This window comes from Mesitornis unicolor, unplaced genomic scaffold, assembly GCF_000695765.1.
Source record: "Mesitornis unicolor isolate BGI_N332 unplaced genomic scaffold, ASM69576v1 scaffold13347, whole genome shotgun sequence".
Taxonomy (NCBI): Eukaryota; Metazoa; Chordata; class Aves; order Mesitornithiformes; family Mesitornithidae; genus Mesitornis; species Mesitornis unicolor.
Window position 1 is genome coordinate 33,227 of NW_010197207.1, and position 12,010 is coordinate 45,236.

The 12,010-nt window shown below is 56.3% G+C and overlaps 1 protein-coding gene across 1 annotated transcript in view; it reads right to left on the bottom strand.

The window, feature by feature from the left end:
* Positions 1–890: 890 nt before the first annotated feature.
* KCNT1 (potassium channel, subfamily T, member 1) overlaps positions 891–12,010 on the bottom strand; it is a 34,652-nt gene continuing 23,532 nt past the window's right edge. Inside the window, exons 18-31 of the mRNA XM_010188729.1 lie at positions 11,825–12,010; positions 10,608–10,824; positions 9,859–9,964; positions 9,584–9,756; positions 9,278–9,349; positions 8,858–8,992; positions 8,502–8,613; positions 8,005–8,106; positions 7,799–7,882; positions 7,283–7,411; positions 6,864–6,884; positions 5,837–6,140; positions 1,296–1,380; positions 891–1,011 (exon numbers count right to left, since the gene is read on the bottom strand). The exon at positions 11,825–12,010 is cut by the window's right edge and continues 71 nt beyond it. Of these exons, the coding sequence (XP_010187031.1) occupies positions 891–1,011; positions 1,296–1,380; positions 5,837–6,140; positions 6,864–6,884; positions 7,283–7,411; positions 7,799–7,882; positions 8,005–8,106; positions 8,502–8,613; positions 8,858–8,992; positions 9,278–9,349; positions 9,584–9,756; positions 9,859–9,964; positions 10,608–10,824; positions 11,825–12,010 (1,847 nt within the window). The remainder of the gene's footprint in view (positions 1,012–1,295; positions 1,381–5,836; positions 6,141–6,863; positions 6,885–7,282; positions 7,412–7,798; positions 7,883–8,004; positions 8,107–8,501; positions 8,614–8,857; positions 8,993–9,277; positions 9,350–9,583; positions 9,757–9,858; positions 9,965–10,607; positions 10,825–11,824) is intronic.

Sequence of the window (12,010 nt, forward strand, 5' to 3'; positions counted from 1 at the left end):
GAAGGAGGCACCATGTTGCCACCAGCCTTCTCCACCCCAGTCCTGGTACCGGGATGCCCCCAAATCCCCCCTGGGCAGCCCTGACAGCAGCAGCAATGGGGGATGAGCCCAGCAGCAGGGAACACAAACCCGGGGGCACCGTGCCCATGTCTGTGGCTCAGCCTAGAGCCGGGTACGTGTGAGGAGAGGAATCACTGCAGGGCTGGCACAGCCATCGGGCACCAGGCTTGGGTGGTTTTTGGTTTGTGAGGGGCCAAGGTGCACTGAAGACAGCGCAGGCCTGGCCATGGCACAGGTCTCAACCCATTCCATCCATCCCACGGCCGCCAGCACGTCCTTCCCCACACCCCGGCACAGCTCCGAGCACTCCTTGCATTGACGTCCACAACAGAAAACCACCCGAGAATGAAGAACATGGGTGAAAGCGCAGACATTTGGTACCACGTATGCCCCAGGGGAAGGAGGAGGAAGAGGAGGGGTTTGGTGCAGTTTTACTCTTGGATTAACAAGCCCCATCCAATGCAAATACCCTGCATCGTCTGGGGACACCGTTAAACACCATTCTCCTGCTCACATGGGGCCATTCGTCACCAGGCTTTGGCCACGTCTCACCAGCACCAGCGAAGACTGTCTCACTAGTTGCGGTATTCGTATAAAAAGTTAAAAGCCGTGGGGCACCTGCCTGCTGGCTGTCAGTCTGTCTGGCCACCTCGTCCCTCCCAGCGGGGTCCGGGCACCCCCTCCACGACTCAAAGCCAGGCTGAGCATCGCCTTCCCTGAGGCCGACAGGCACCCATGGCGGCAGCCTTCCCCTCTGGCCGGCCGTCCTCTTCTTCACCCCGGAGCCCACTGGCCCCAGCAGGGGGTGCAGGGTGGGATGGGGGGGCTGCTCACAGCTGGGTTTCATCGCGCGTTTCGGGGTTGCAGGAGCCCAGCTTGTTGCTGCAGCTGCTCTTGCGGCTGTGGCCGTCATTGGCCACATGGGCCAGCGGGTCTGAGCGGATCAGGTACCTGTGGGGCAGAGCCTGGTTATGCTGTTGGGACATTCCCCTCCCCAATTCCCTCCCTATGGCAGGAGGGAGCTGGGAAAACCCTAAATTAGGATCTGGGGGGGTCTTTGGGACTGGGACATGTGGGGATGTCCCTTGGTGGGAGGCAAAATCTGTCAGCCTGGATGAGAAATCATGGCAAGCAATGGCACAGGGGTGGCCCATGGCAACAGGGTGGGTCTGGGGGCATGGGGAGTGCTCCTGCCTGGAGGGGTAGCATGTGGGGGTTAAGGGGACAGCACCTACACGATGTCGTTGAGCTCCAGCCGCGTGTCCGGGGGGGGATTGATCAGGACGTAGGACAAGGTGTTCTGGTGGTCGTTCATCTCATCTGTGAGAGGAGGGGAAAGGGCGGGTGAGGGACACCCCAACAGACACGCCAGTGGATATCCCCAGTAGACGCTTTAGTGCTCTACAGCACCATCACAGCATCCCTGAGCACCTGGCTCGTCCCCAAGGAGAGCAAACGGGTCCCTTTATGGAGGGAGAGCACCGAGAGCATCACTGCAGCCTCCCTCCGTGTCTCCCCAACCACTCGCCCACCACGGCCCAGCCCAAGGAACTGAGAGATGTAACGCTCCAAAGTCCCCGCTACCCCTCGCCAAATAAAAGTATAAGGTCTTACCTTGGTTTAGTGCGAAAAAAGGGAACAGTTTAGTCTTGGTGTGTTAGGTACAGCACAACGACTCCAACCACTGGGTCAGGGCAGCCATACCACCCCCCCGGGCCACTCCAACGCTCTGCCCACTGCTCCCCTTCTCGAATGACTGAATTTAGCACTGTCCCGCAAAAGGACTGAGCTCAACGGTTGCGTCTTGCTCCTGCCCAAGGAAAACCGCCTCCGTGGAGCTTCAGAGCCATGGGTGCCATTCGGAGATGGCTTTAAACTACGGTGACCTCCCCCGGGGAAATTGGGGCCACCAAGAGCTGCACCCATGGGGGGTGCAAAGCCAGGGGTGGTCCCTGCGTTTTCCGAAATAGCTGAGAACAAGATCATGGGTGAAATGAATGGGGGTGCAAGGCTGCGGGCGGCTGGGAAGGGAGGTGGAAGCTGCGACAGACAACACCAAGTACGGACGGGGTGAGCGGGTGCAGATGGACAGGATGGCAAGGGGATGGACAGACGGACGGCGGGGGCAGCGTGATGAGCGCGGCGGGACACCAGCTCGCTGCAAGGCTCCTCGCTGGGACGCCTCTTAGGGATACCAAAAAGGCAGGGGTGTCCCATCATCTCGGCCAAGCAGAGCTCGGTTTGGGAGGGCAGCAGGACCAGGGATCGGCCTTAACTGGGAGCTTCTCCCTGGGACCTGTCCTGTCCCCATGGTTCCCCTGCCCTGGCTGTGATCCAGAGTGGATCCCCTGGTCCAAGGCTGCCCTGCCAGGTGCTGGGACACAGGATGAGTCCCCTGCCTTAACAGCAGCCGTGGGTGCATGATCAGCCTGGGCAATGGGTGAGGAGCACCGCTGCTCTTCAGCCTTGGGACTGGGGTGAAGCCTCTGAACTGGGGCTTTTCTCCAGCCATGAGATAAGACACAGGGGCTCATGTCACCACAGCCACCTGGGACCCTGCCCAGGGGCACAAATAGGTTCCCCCCGGGATGCCTTTACCATGCATTTGGCCAGTGCACACCCATATGGGCCCCAGGGCATACCCACGGCACCGGTACCGCACACAGCAGCGCTCCAGGGCACACAAGACCTCTATTTTGCTGCTCAGACACTCCCCTGCCACAGCCGAGGCCACCAAAAGTGTGGGACTGGGACCCCCCCAACCCATGCTGGGGTGCCCATCCCTGCACCAGCCAGTCCCTGGAGCCCCTAGAGAGCTTCGGCCATCCCAGTGCTCAGCCTTACAGCGAGACGGGGACAGAGGGTGGCACAGAGTCCTGGGGACTGGAGGACAGGAGACACGGGGTTGGCCATGATGGGGGCAGCAGGGAAAGGCCCTGGCTCAGGGCTGCTCTCCCCTGCTCCATGGAAGCACCTCCTGACCCCACACAGTCCAGCCAGGCACTGCCAAAACCGTTAAGTATATTGCCACGTCCCTGCAGCACAGCGGTGGGGCTCAGCCCACCACCACCCTCCAGCCATCTATTAATCTTTTTGGTAGAGGGGAGGCAGCGCTGACTTCAGCTCCCATCCCCACACAGCCCCTGGCAGCCCCCTGGGCTCTCCTGGTTTGTCAAGGGGGTAAGTTCAGTGGCACTGGGCTCCTCCATGGTGGGACACAAGCTCTGGCAATATACTGCTGGCCTGGGGCTTCCATGAGCCCCAGCTGGGGCTGTGGCACTGATGAAGGGGACAGTTTAGAGGAAAAAATGCCAACTTTTCACCTGAAGTGTGAGGTCCTGAAGCCTAAAATACTGCTGGGTTGGGCTATCGCTAACCTCCAGGATGCTGGGGTAATAAGGGGCCTTTCCAGGGCACTTTACACCACTGCGTAATGGTGTAAATGCTGCAGTAACCCTGCAGATCCTGCGCTGCTGCTTCGGATGGAAAACAGGGGCTGCTGATGCCAGGGGGATGATCCAGGACCACAAACAGAGCATTGCACGCGGCTTTCCCTGCCCTGAGCTGTGGCTGACCCAAAAGGCAAAGGGGCCGGTGCAGGAGCTCCAGCGTCTCACCCAGCCCATCCCCTTAAGCCCAGAAGGGTTTCCCTCAATGACAGCCAAGGACTGGGATTTCCCTGTGAAAATTCAGCTAGAAAAGGGTCCCTGTGGTTTTAATCTCCATGACTTTGTGGAGCCCTGCATTTGCACCAGTGTCGCAGGACAGTCTTTCTTTTTTTTCCCTATGTCACCCAACAAATTAATGCTTGAAAGGCTGGGGAGTATCTAAGGTGAAAACGGGCACGGGTGTGGATTGGGCTCAGCTGGCATGATCTTGTTGTACGCTGCACACCATGAGTCACGCGGGACTCCCAGGGAAAGGGAATTACCTTGCAAATATCCCAGGTTTACCCGATTCATCACATCACTGGCTGTTAAATTTGCTACATCCTCTACAGAACATACAGGGAAAGGCACAGACATAAACAGAGAGAGAGAGAGAGGTCAGCAAGCCATGGTTTGGCAAATATCAGAGACGAGCTCCTGCACTGCAGCAATCAAATGAGCAAAAGAAATAAAAGGAAAGGGGGAAGGCAGAGCGATGTGTTCTTCCAAAACACCATGAGTGGCCAGACACGTGGTGACACACGGTGACAACGCACAGTCCCAGCACGGCCGTAGGGGCTGGGGATCTGCTGGTCCCCCCACTGTGCCCAATGCTCCAGGCATGGCCCTCCTGCCTCAATGGCAGATGGATCCTGCACCCCCTTGTTGCTTCTTCGCTTGCTGGAGCTCTCTGAGTTTGCTCCAGCCAAAATTTGCCGGAGCAGCCAGGAGGAGGATGCAGACTCTGTGCTAACCCCACCAGCAGTACCCGAGCATCCCAACTGGGCTGGGATGCAGGGTGGCCTCTTGGGATGCTCAACCAGGGCCTCGCCCTCAGGGAAGCTGACCCTGCCTTCACCCCTGCCTGTGCAGGCTGGGATGCCAGCACCCACTCTTGCTTCGGGCACACCTTTTGCCCAGTTTCCCAAGCCCTGCAGCTGTGTAAAATGGGTTTTTTTAAAGCAGTGAATGCCAGCAGCTGTGCTCCGGACTGCAACAGAGCTGCAGGGAGGTGGGAGTCCCCAGAAAAAGCAGCAGAAACTTTTGGGACTAACGGTATAGGGATAAAAAAGAGACAGCTTGCACATCTGCAAGCTTGGTGTGCCCTGCACCCCTGCTCTCCTGCCTCCCTCCCGGAGGAGGCTGCCTATGACCATGTCCATGTTTGCCCTCCAGATCCAAACCTCCTCCATTTCTTTACATTTTCTCCTTCTCTTTCTTGGCCCTAAAGGGTTGCGAGGGAGAAGCCAAGATATCTCCCGAAATCGGAGCCAGTGTGTGTGCGGGCAGGGGCCGGGGCCAGGGCAGACAGACACTCTCAAGGATGGAGCAGACAGGCAGCAGCACAGGATGGCTTAAGAGAAAGAAAGAAGGGAAAATAACCCAAAACCAAACCAAACAAACCAAGGAAGCTGTGGGATACAGACTCTGTCATAACCAGGGGATGGGGAATCGCCCAGGAGGGACACACAGAAGCCAGCACCGACGGACGGGGGAAGCTTCACAAGAAATGGGGCTGCACAGAGGGACCCTGCGCCGCGGGGCTCATCACGGCCGGAGACCCCGGGTTCACACGCAACGAAGCAAAACCACTCAGCCCTGCCACTACCGCAACGTTTGCCAGGGAAGAGTTTTAGGAAGGATTAAAGTCTATGACAAAAGGGGGTTGTGCCAGATGATGGGGCTTCACCTTTCCCTGTCATGCTATGGATGGGGGGCTTTGGGGGAGAAGGGTTTTGCTGATGTGGAGTCAGTGTGTCCTGAAAGCTCAGAAAGTGGGGGGCAAGCAGGGCATCGTTCCTGAGGGCTGTGCAGTGGCACTTGGTTGGTGCAGAAAGGTGAGGGACGCTCTGCCGCTGCAACGCCCTGCCAGGACCCATCCCAAAGCCTCGAAATGGGAGGGCTGGCTGTCTGGGGTGGCTGCAGGTGAGGGGGACCCCAGCCTTGAACGCGCTCGTCTGCAGAAGCACAAGCAAGGTCCAGCAGCATCTGCGGGGTTAGGCTCGGCTTGGGGTTAGGCTTGGCATGGGTTAGGCTCAGCTTAGGGTTAGGCTTAGCATGGGGTTACCTGAGGAGCCCGCGAGCGGGATATGCGCTGCTGCAGAGAAGCGCAGCTGAACGGCACTTACCGTACCCGGTGGTGGGCAAGCCCAGGTGCTTCATACGGTTCTTGACCAGCTCGGACAGCTCCTGCCTCTCAGAGCGGCGGTAGAGGCTGAGGCGCTGCTGGCTGATCCACTCAGCCGTTTTGCCCGAGTGCTTGTTGCCCTTGCGGCTCAGCCGCCGTGCCCATTGCATGCTCTTGCGCCGCAGCAGCGGGTGCTCAGACTGGTCGCTGGAGCAGGAGTTCCTGTGGTGGCCGGTCTTGATGCCCCAGTGCTCCTTCACGTCCTTTGTGTCCTCGCAGTCCTCGACGTTGATTGAGATCTGTGACTGGAAGCCCAGCAGGTCACGAGGGGAGGGCAAAAAGAGCCTGTCCTGTCTGTGGCAGGGGGGGGAATCCTCCCATGGGACGGGATCCTTCCTCTGACCCACCCAGCACACCATTTCTGTCCTGCTAAAACTACCTGCATGGCGGATTTGGGATAATCAGAGAATTATTTGGTTGGAAAAGACCTTCAAGATCATTGAGTCCAACCACGTTTGCTGACATCTCCTCTCATCCCTCGGCCACCATTTCTTTTCTCCCCTCTCTCATCCCACAGCTGATGCACGGCCACATGGCTCATACAGCAATCCTCTCTAAAAAGCAATTTATTAATAAAGCGGTTTAAAGCATTTATAAGAAAGAGCTGGATTGCATTTAATTAAATGTCAACTACTGGCTTCCCATAGCTGCTTCCTACAAAGCTGAAAACTGAAGGTATTTAAGGGATCTAGACCAGAGCCTGGCTCACTCCCCTGCTCCTTATCCCAGCTCATTACCCTCCATGACTTTTCTCTTCCTGGGATGCCGAGGCTCAGTTGCCATTGCCCTTTGCGGGGACCAGCAGCACCATGCCGGCACAAGGGGTGACAGCTGGTGGCTCTCAGTGGCCAGAGGAGCTGCTGGCACAAGCCAGCCCACTGCTCGTCCATGGGTCGCCCTTCAGGTGGGGGTCTCTGGTGCTGGTAATGCCCAACACCACCTGGTGAGGGGATGCGAGCGGCACTCACCTGCGCTCTGATGTCATGGGGCTGCAGTGGGCAGAAAAGGAAAAACAAATAAAGCATCAGCCCTGCAAATGGGCTGCCCCACTGTGCCATATCCCCCTCCCTGTACCACATTCCCCTGAATCCCCAGGGACTCGGTGCCATGCGGTGCTGTGGAGCTGGGCCTAAAAATTCCCTCCGTCTGCCTGCAGAGATGGGTACTTACACCACCCCAGCTCCCCCGGTTTGGGACCAGGATACCCCTGCCATTAGTGGGGCTGCTAATGAAGCAAAGGCTGAGCTTCCCTTGTCCTCGCCCCAACCAGTGCTGCTGCAGCCCCATGGACCCAACCCCCTCACAGACCCCATCCCTGCCAGGAGGTGATGCTCAACCAGGACCAGCAGCAGCCCCTCCCTGGCACAGGCCATTGCCGTGTCCCCACCTCGGAGGTTGCGAACATGTGCGACTCCGTCCTGTAAATGCCGATGGGAATCTCCGCGCTGGAGGAGCAGAGCTTCTGGAAGAGGCGGCCGTAAGTCCGGATCCAGAGGTCATCCTCAGTGATCTTCATCTGAGCAACAGAGGACAAACATCAACCACCCTGCACCATGCAGAGCCCACTGAGGAGCACCTTGGAGCTGCTCCTGAGCTTCCCACAGCTCAGCCATGTCAGTCCCAAAAGTGGGACTGGACTCCACGAAAAGACCAAGGGCCATTTCTGACCCCAGCCTTCAGAATAGGGCCTTTGGTCCTTGGTAGCTCTTAGGCTTTTGGGCTCTTGGAAGTGCTGAGGTTCCCCACACGTGATGCAAGGGAGCGACATCCGGGCATTTCTACCCAATGTTGTGCCCACCTTGATTCCCCAGAAGAGTGGAACCCTCCACCCCCATGCGCTGGGTGACAGATCCCACCAGACCCATGATGACTTGGTTTCAACCCTCAGACACTTGGCACGTACCGCACAGAGGTAGCCGGAGCCCGGCGTGGTGTCAAGACCCAGCAGCAACCGAGTGATGGTGATCATGTAATCCTTCACGAACGACTGGGGGGAGACAATCGGACAGGAAGACAGAGAAAAGGTTCGCTCCGTTATTCACTGGGAGATGCAAAGGGGTGGCCCCAGCTGCAGGGGGCTCCCCGTGGCCCCTTGTCGAGGGCTCTCACCTGGTAGAGCAGCGTGTCCAGCATGCTGATGCTGAAGACCCTCCCGGCTGCAAAGGGCAGCCGGAACATGAAGGCCAGGTTGGAGCCGTTCTCTCGCTCTTTCTGGAAGAGGAAGGGGAGATGTCAACGCCCATGGGGTCTTGCTCACACCCCTGCAGGGTGCTTTCACTTGCCCCAGTGTCTGGTTGAGGGCCATATTCTCCCTTGTCAGATGTGACTCAGCCTAGCGACCTCACTGCTCCCCTGAAACCTGACTCAAAGGTCCAGTGTGCCCAGCACTGCAGTGAGCAACGCAGCTCAAACTCTAGCCACTGCATAAATCCATAAATATGTAGAATAAGTTAGGTCAAAGATCAATGGCCCGTATATTTATTTGTCTTGGGTAGATGTACAGTAACTATGGGAGCTGCAGAAGGGCACAGGATCATGAGGAACTCAACCGTGAGCACTCTCAGTGTTGACTTCCCAGGCCCCATGTGCAGAGTAAGACCTCTTACCTTCTCTAGCTTGGAAAGAGCAAGGGAGTAACTGTCTTTGGCTCTGAACTGCATGAACCTCATGTTGGAGGGATGGGTCAGCTCCGTGATAATGCTGAGGCTGGGGAAGAGCCTGCAATGGAAAGAGACCTGTGGTCCTGTAGCTCACTCAGAAGTGAGAGCACTCCCTGCATTTAAAGCCTGAGGAAGACCAAAACCATCCCTGTGCCCATCTGAGGTCTGAAATATCTGATTGGATGCCATTTCCTAGAGCAAGCCCAACTGCAGATGCATCCCGCTGTCCACAGCCACCACCCCAGCCACCTCCAGTCTTGTCTCCAGCAGAGGTAGTGGCCGTGACAGAGGTCACTCCTCACCTGAACATGGTCTGGACGTTGACAATCGTCTTTGCATCTGCCATGTAGTCCTCCTCGGCGCTCATCGTGCTCTCCTTGTCCACAACCACCAGATTGTCGGCATAGATGATGCCGCACTGCAGCAAGCTGTCCAGGCTGGACAGTTCCCAAAGAGAAGAGCGCAGGGTCAGCCCTTAGAAACGACACATGGAAGCAGCACGCTGCGACACACAGCGCTACAGCAGGCCCGGGCTGCTCCCAACCACCAGCTCTTTGCCTGTTCCCATCTTCTGGGTGGGCTTGACAACACAAAAAACCAAGGGTTGGCTCAGCTCTATGATATCGACCCTGGGGCTACTCATCGGATGACCCAAAAGACTGGGCTGGGGTAAATACAACACATTTAGGCATCACCGTACAGCCACACGTGGAAACACCTACTTGTCAATCGTACCCTCCATGTAGTAAACCATGGGGAAACAACAGATGGCTTCCAAAAAGTGGTGCTCAGGCCTGGAGGAAGAGAAACAGAGAGGAAGGTGATTCAGCAAGTCCATGGGGCAAGGACAGACCCCAAACCCACACAGGAGTCCCCAGGGCCAACATCAGCTGAGGCACCCAACCACGGCCAATGGTTGGGTTGAGTCCAATGGCCATGCCATTCCCACACTCCCTCATCCCCACAGCACAAGGTGCCCATGAAAACACAGGGGAGGGCTCGGAGAACATGCGTGAAAAAGCACTTGCTTGTTGTCCAGCAGCAACACAATCGGGTTCAACTCTTTGCGGGAGCGATAGTAGGCACGGAGGGGCACGATGAAGTTGTACAGCCCATTCCCTGCCGTCTCCGCCGAAACGATGATCAGCTTGTTCTTAAACCCATAGGCTTTGGCATCTTCAAAGCTGTTGTGTTTGCAGCCCTGAGCAATGGAAGGCAGTGCAGGGACTCAGTGCGGGGCGCTGGGCCGCCCACCCGTTGTCCTGCTCCCGGGGGGCTGAAGCTGCCCACATCCCCGTTGTACCTTGTCCAGCCGCAGGCAGCAGAAAGGGGCTTTCTCAGGTAAAAGGTGGCACAGAGTCGGGGAGCTACCAATGTAGGGGGAGTTGGGTGGGTACCCCTTCACATATCTGCAGCAGAGAGAAAATCCGGCGGCATGAGGGTACGGGGAGAGCTTTCCACATGCATTAAGCTCAGATGTCGGGGAAAAACAGTTTAAAGCAACACACCCAGGGTTTAAGCACATCACTGGCAAATGCTTTGTAAAATGCTCCCACAACGGTTAGAAATTTTACAAAATACACATATTTAGGATATATAATATAATCATGAGATATATAATATAATCATGAGATTATAAATATGTAGCATTCCCAGCACGAGCAGAGAAGGCGGAAGATGGGACCACTGAGCACAGCTGAAGGGAGATGGGGCAGTGAGCTCCAGGAGACTGGGCTACCCAGGACAGTGGTGGAGTCACCATCCCTGGAGGGGTTCAAAAAACATGTAGACATGGCACTTCAGGACATGGTTTAGTGGGCATGGTGGTGTCGGGTTGATGGGTGGACTTGATGGTCATAGAGGTCTTTTCCAACCTTAATAATTCTCTGATTCTCTGATATCCAAAGGGGACTTCTCCAAAGCAGCCCAAAAATCTACAGCAATTGCCCACGTTACAGACATTCGCACGCTCCAAAAAAGCTGAGAGGGGTTCAGCCCATCATTTACAATGGTTCCCTTCTCTCTGAAATGGGGGACTGCTCATCAACTCACTCCACCACCGCCGACCCCTCCTCATCCGACTGCGTCATCTCGTCCTCCGACTGGTCGCTGAGCAGGTCGCAGGGCAGCAGGGACGAGGTGTCAGCCAGCTCCAGGACAGGCGCGATGCTGGGCCGCCGGTTGCCAGAGCCGTTCTCCGCCGGCAGCGTCAGCTTGCTGCTGTTAGCGGGGCAGCACTCTGTGTTTTGCAGGTCCATGGCTACTGTACCTGGACCCAGCGCGGAAGGAAAGCACAGCAAACACGCTATAAGGAGGTGAAGAGAGGCAAAGCATCGTGGAAAAGCAACATGGTCCAGCACGGGGACAAGATGGAGCATGCGGGACCATGCATCGTGGCTGTTAAATACAGCCTAGATGAAGGTAAAGCATTTGTGGGCATGGGGGGGTGCTCCCCAGAGCATAGTTTGGGCCCCAGGGACTATCACCCTCCCCGTCCCCCAGTTCTGGCCACCTCCTGCTGAGGTTTTCAGCTAATTAATGGTCAAAGAGGGGTTTTTAGGTGGTCAGGAAAGCGGAGAGCTCCCAAGCAAGCAAAGTCTACTGCTTTGCTTTCACACCCGCGATTTCGCTCCCTCTCATCACTCTTCGCCCAAGGTCCCTCTGCAAACGAGTCTGGTAGCAAGCAAAGGCTGCTCAGCAAAGTGCTCTGTGGCTTGCTGGGGGATAATCTATGCAAACTGCTGCTCGTGAGTACAAATGCATAAATTATTTGCCTGAAATGTAATCTGCAGCCTCCCCAAAACTCACTTTCCCCAGATATGAGCTGGAAGTAATGACTCATGGTATTTTTGATTTGCGAAAATGCACCACTCACTGCAGAGCAAACTACGCTCTTTGCCGGGTTGTGAATCACAAATGTGATTTAGGATGCTACTAATGGCATTTATTCTTCCAGCCAGAACTTGGCAGGTTTATGCAAATGCTGTTAATGATAATGACCATCAGAAGCTTTAATAATGATATTTGAGCTTGCTGAGAGCACCCAGGGCACAAGGAGCAGTGTGCATATTATTAGTGGGGTGAACAGGGCAGGGAATGCAAAGGGATTTTCAGCAATGCCCAGGCTGGGGCATGGAAAGGAGTTTGCAAAATAAAACCAAACTTGAGGAGATGAAACTAAACCTGGGGAAGGAATCAGAGTGGGTAAGCAGGATCCCACCCTGCCCTTTTGGGGGTCCAATTGACCCACCAAGACTCCCCCAACTCACCCATGCTGGCGATGATGCTGTGCACGGGCAGGCGGGATGGGCCGTCGTAGCTGCCTCTCCCCGCAAAGCCCTTCTTCTTCTGCTTCTCCTCCTGCTTGAAGATGAAGGCAGAGTTCTCCTCCTTGGTGATGTTGATGTAGAAGCAGGTGTCAGATGCTGCCATGATGTGCCGTGGGCCGGGGTTCA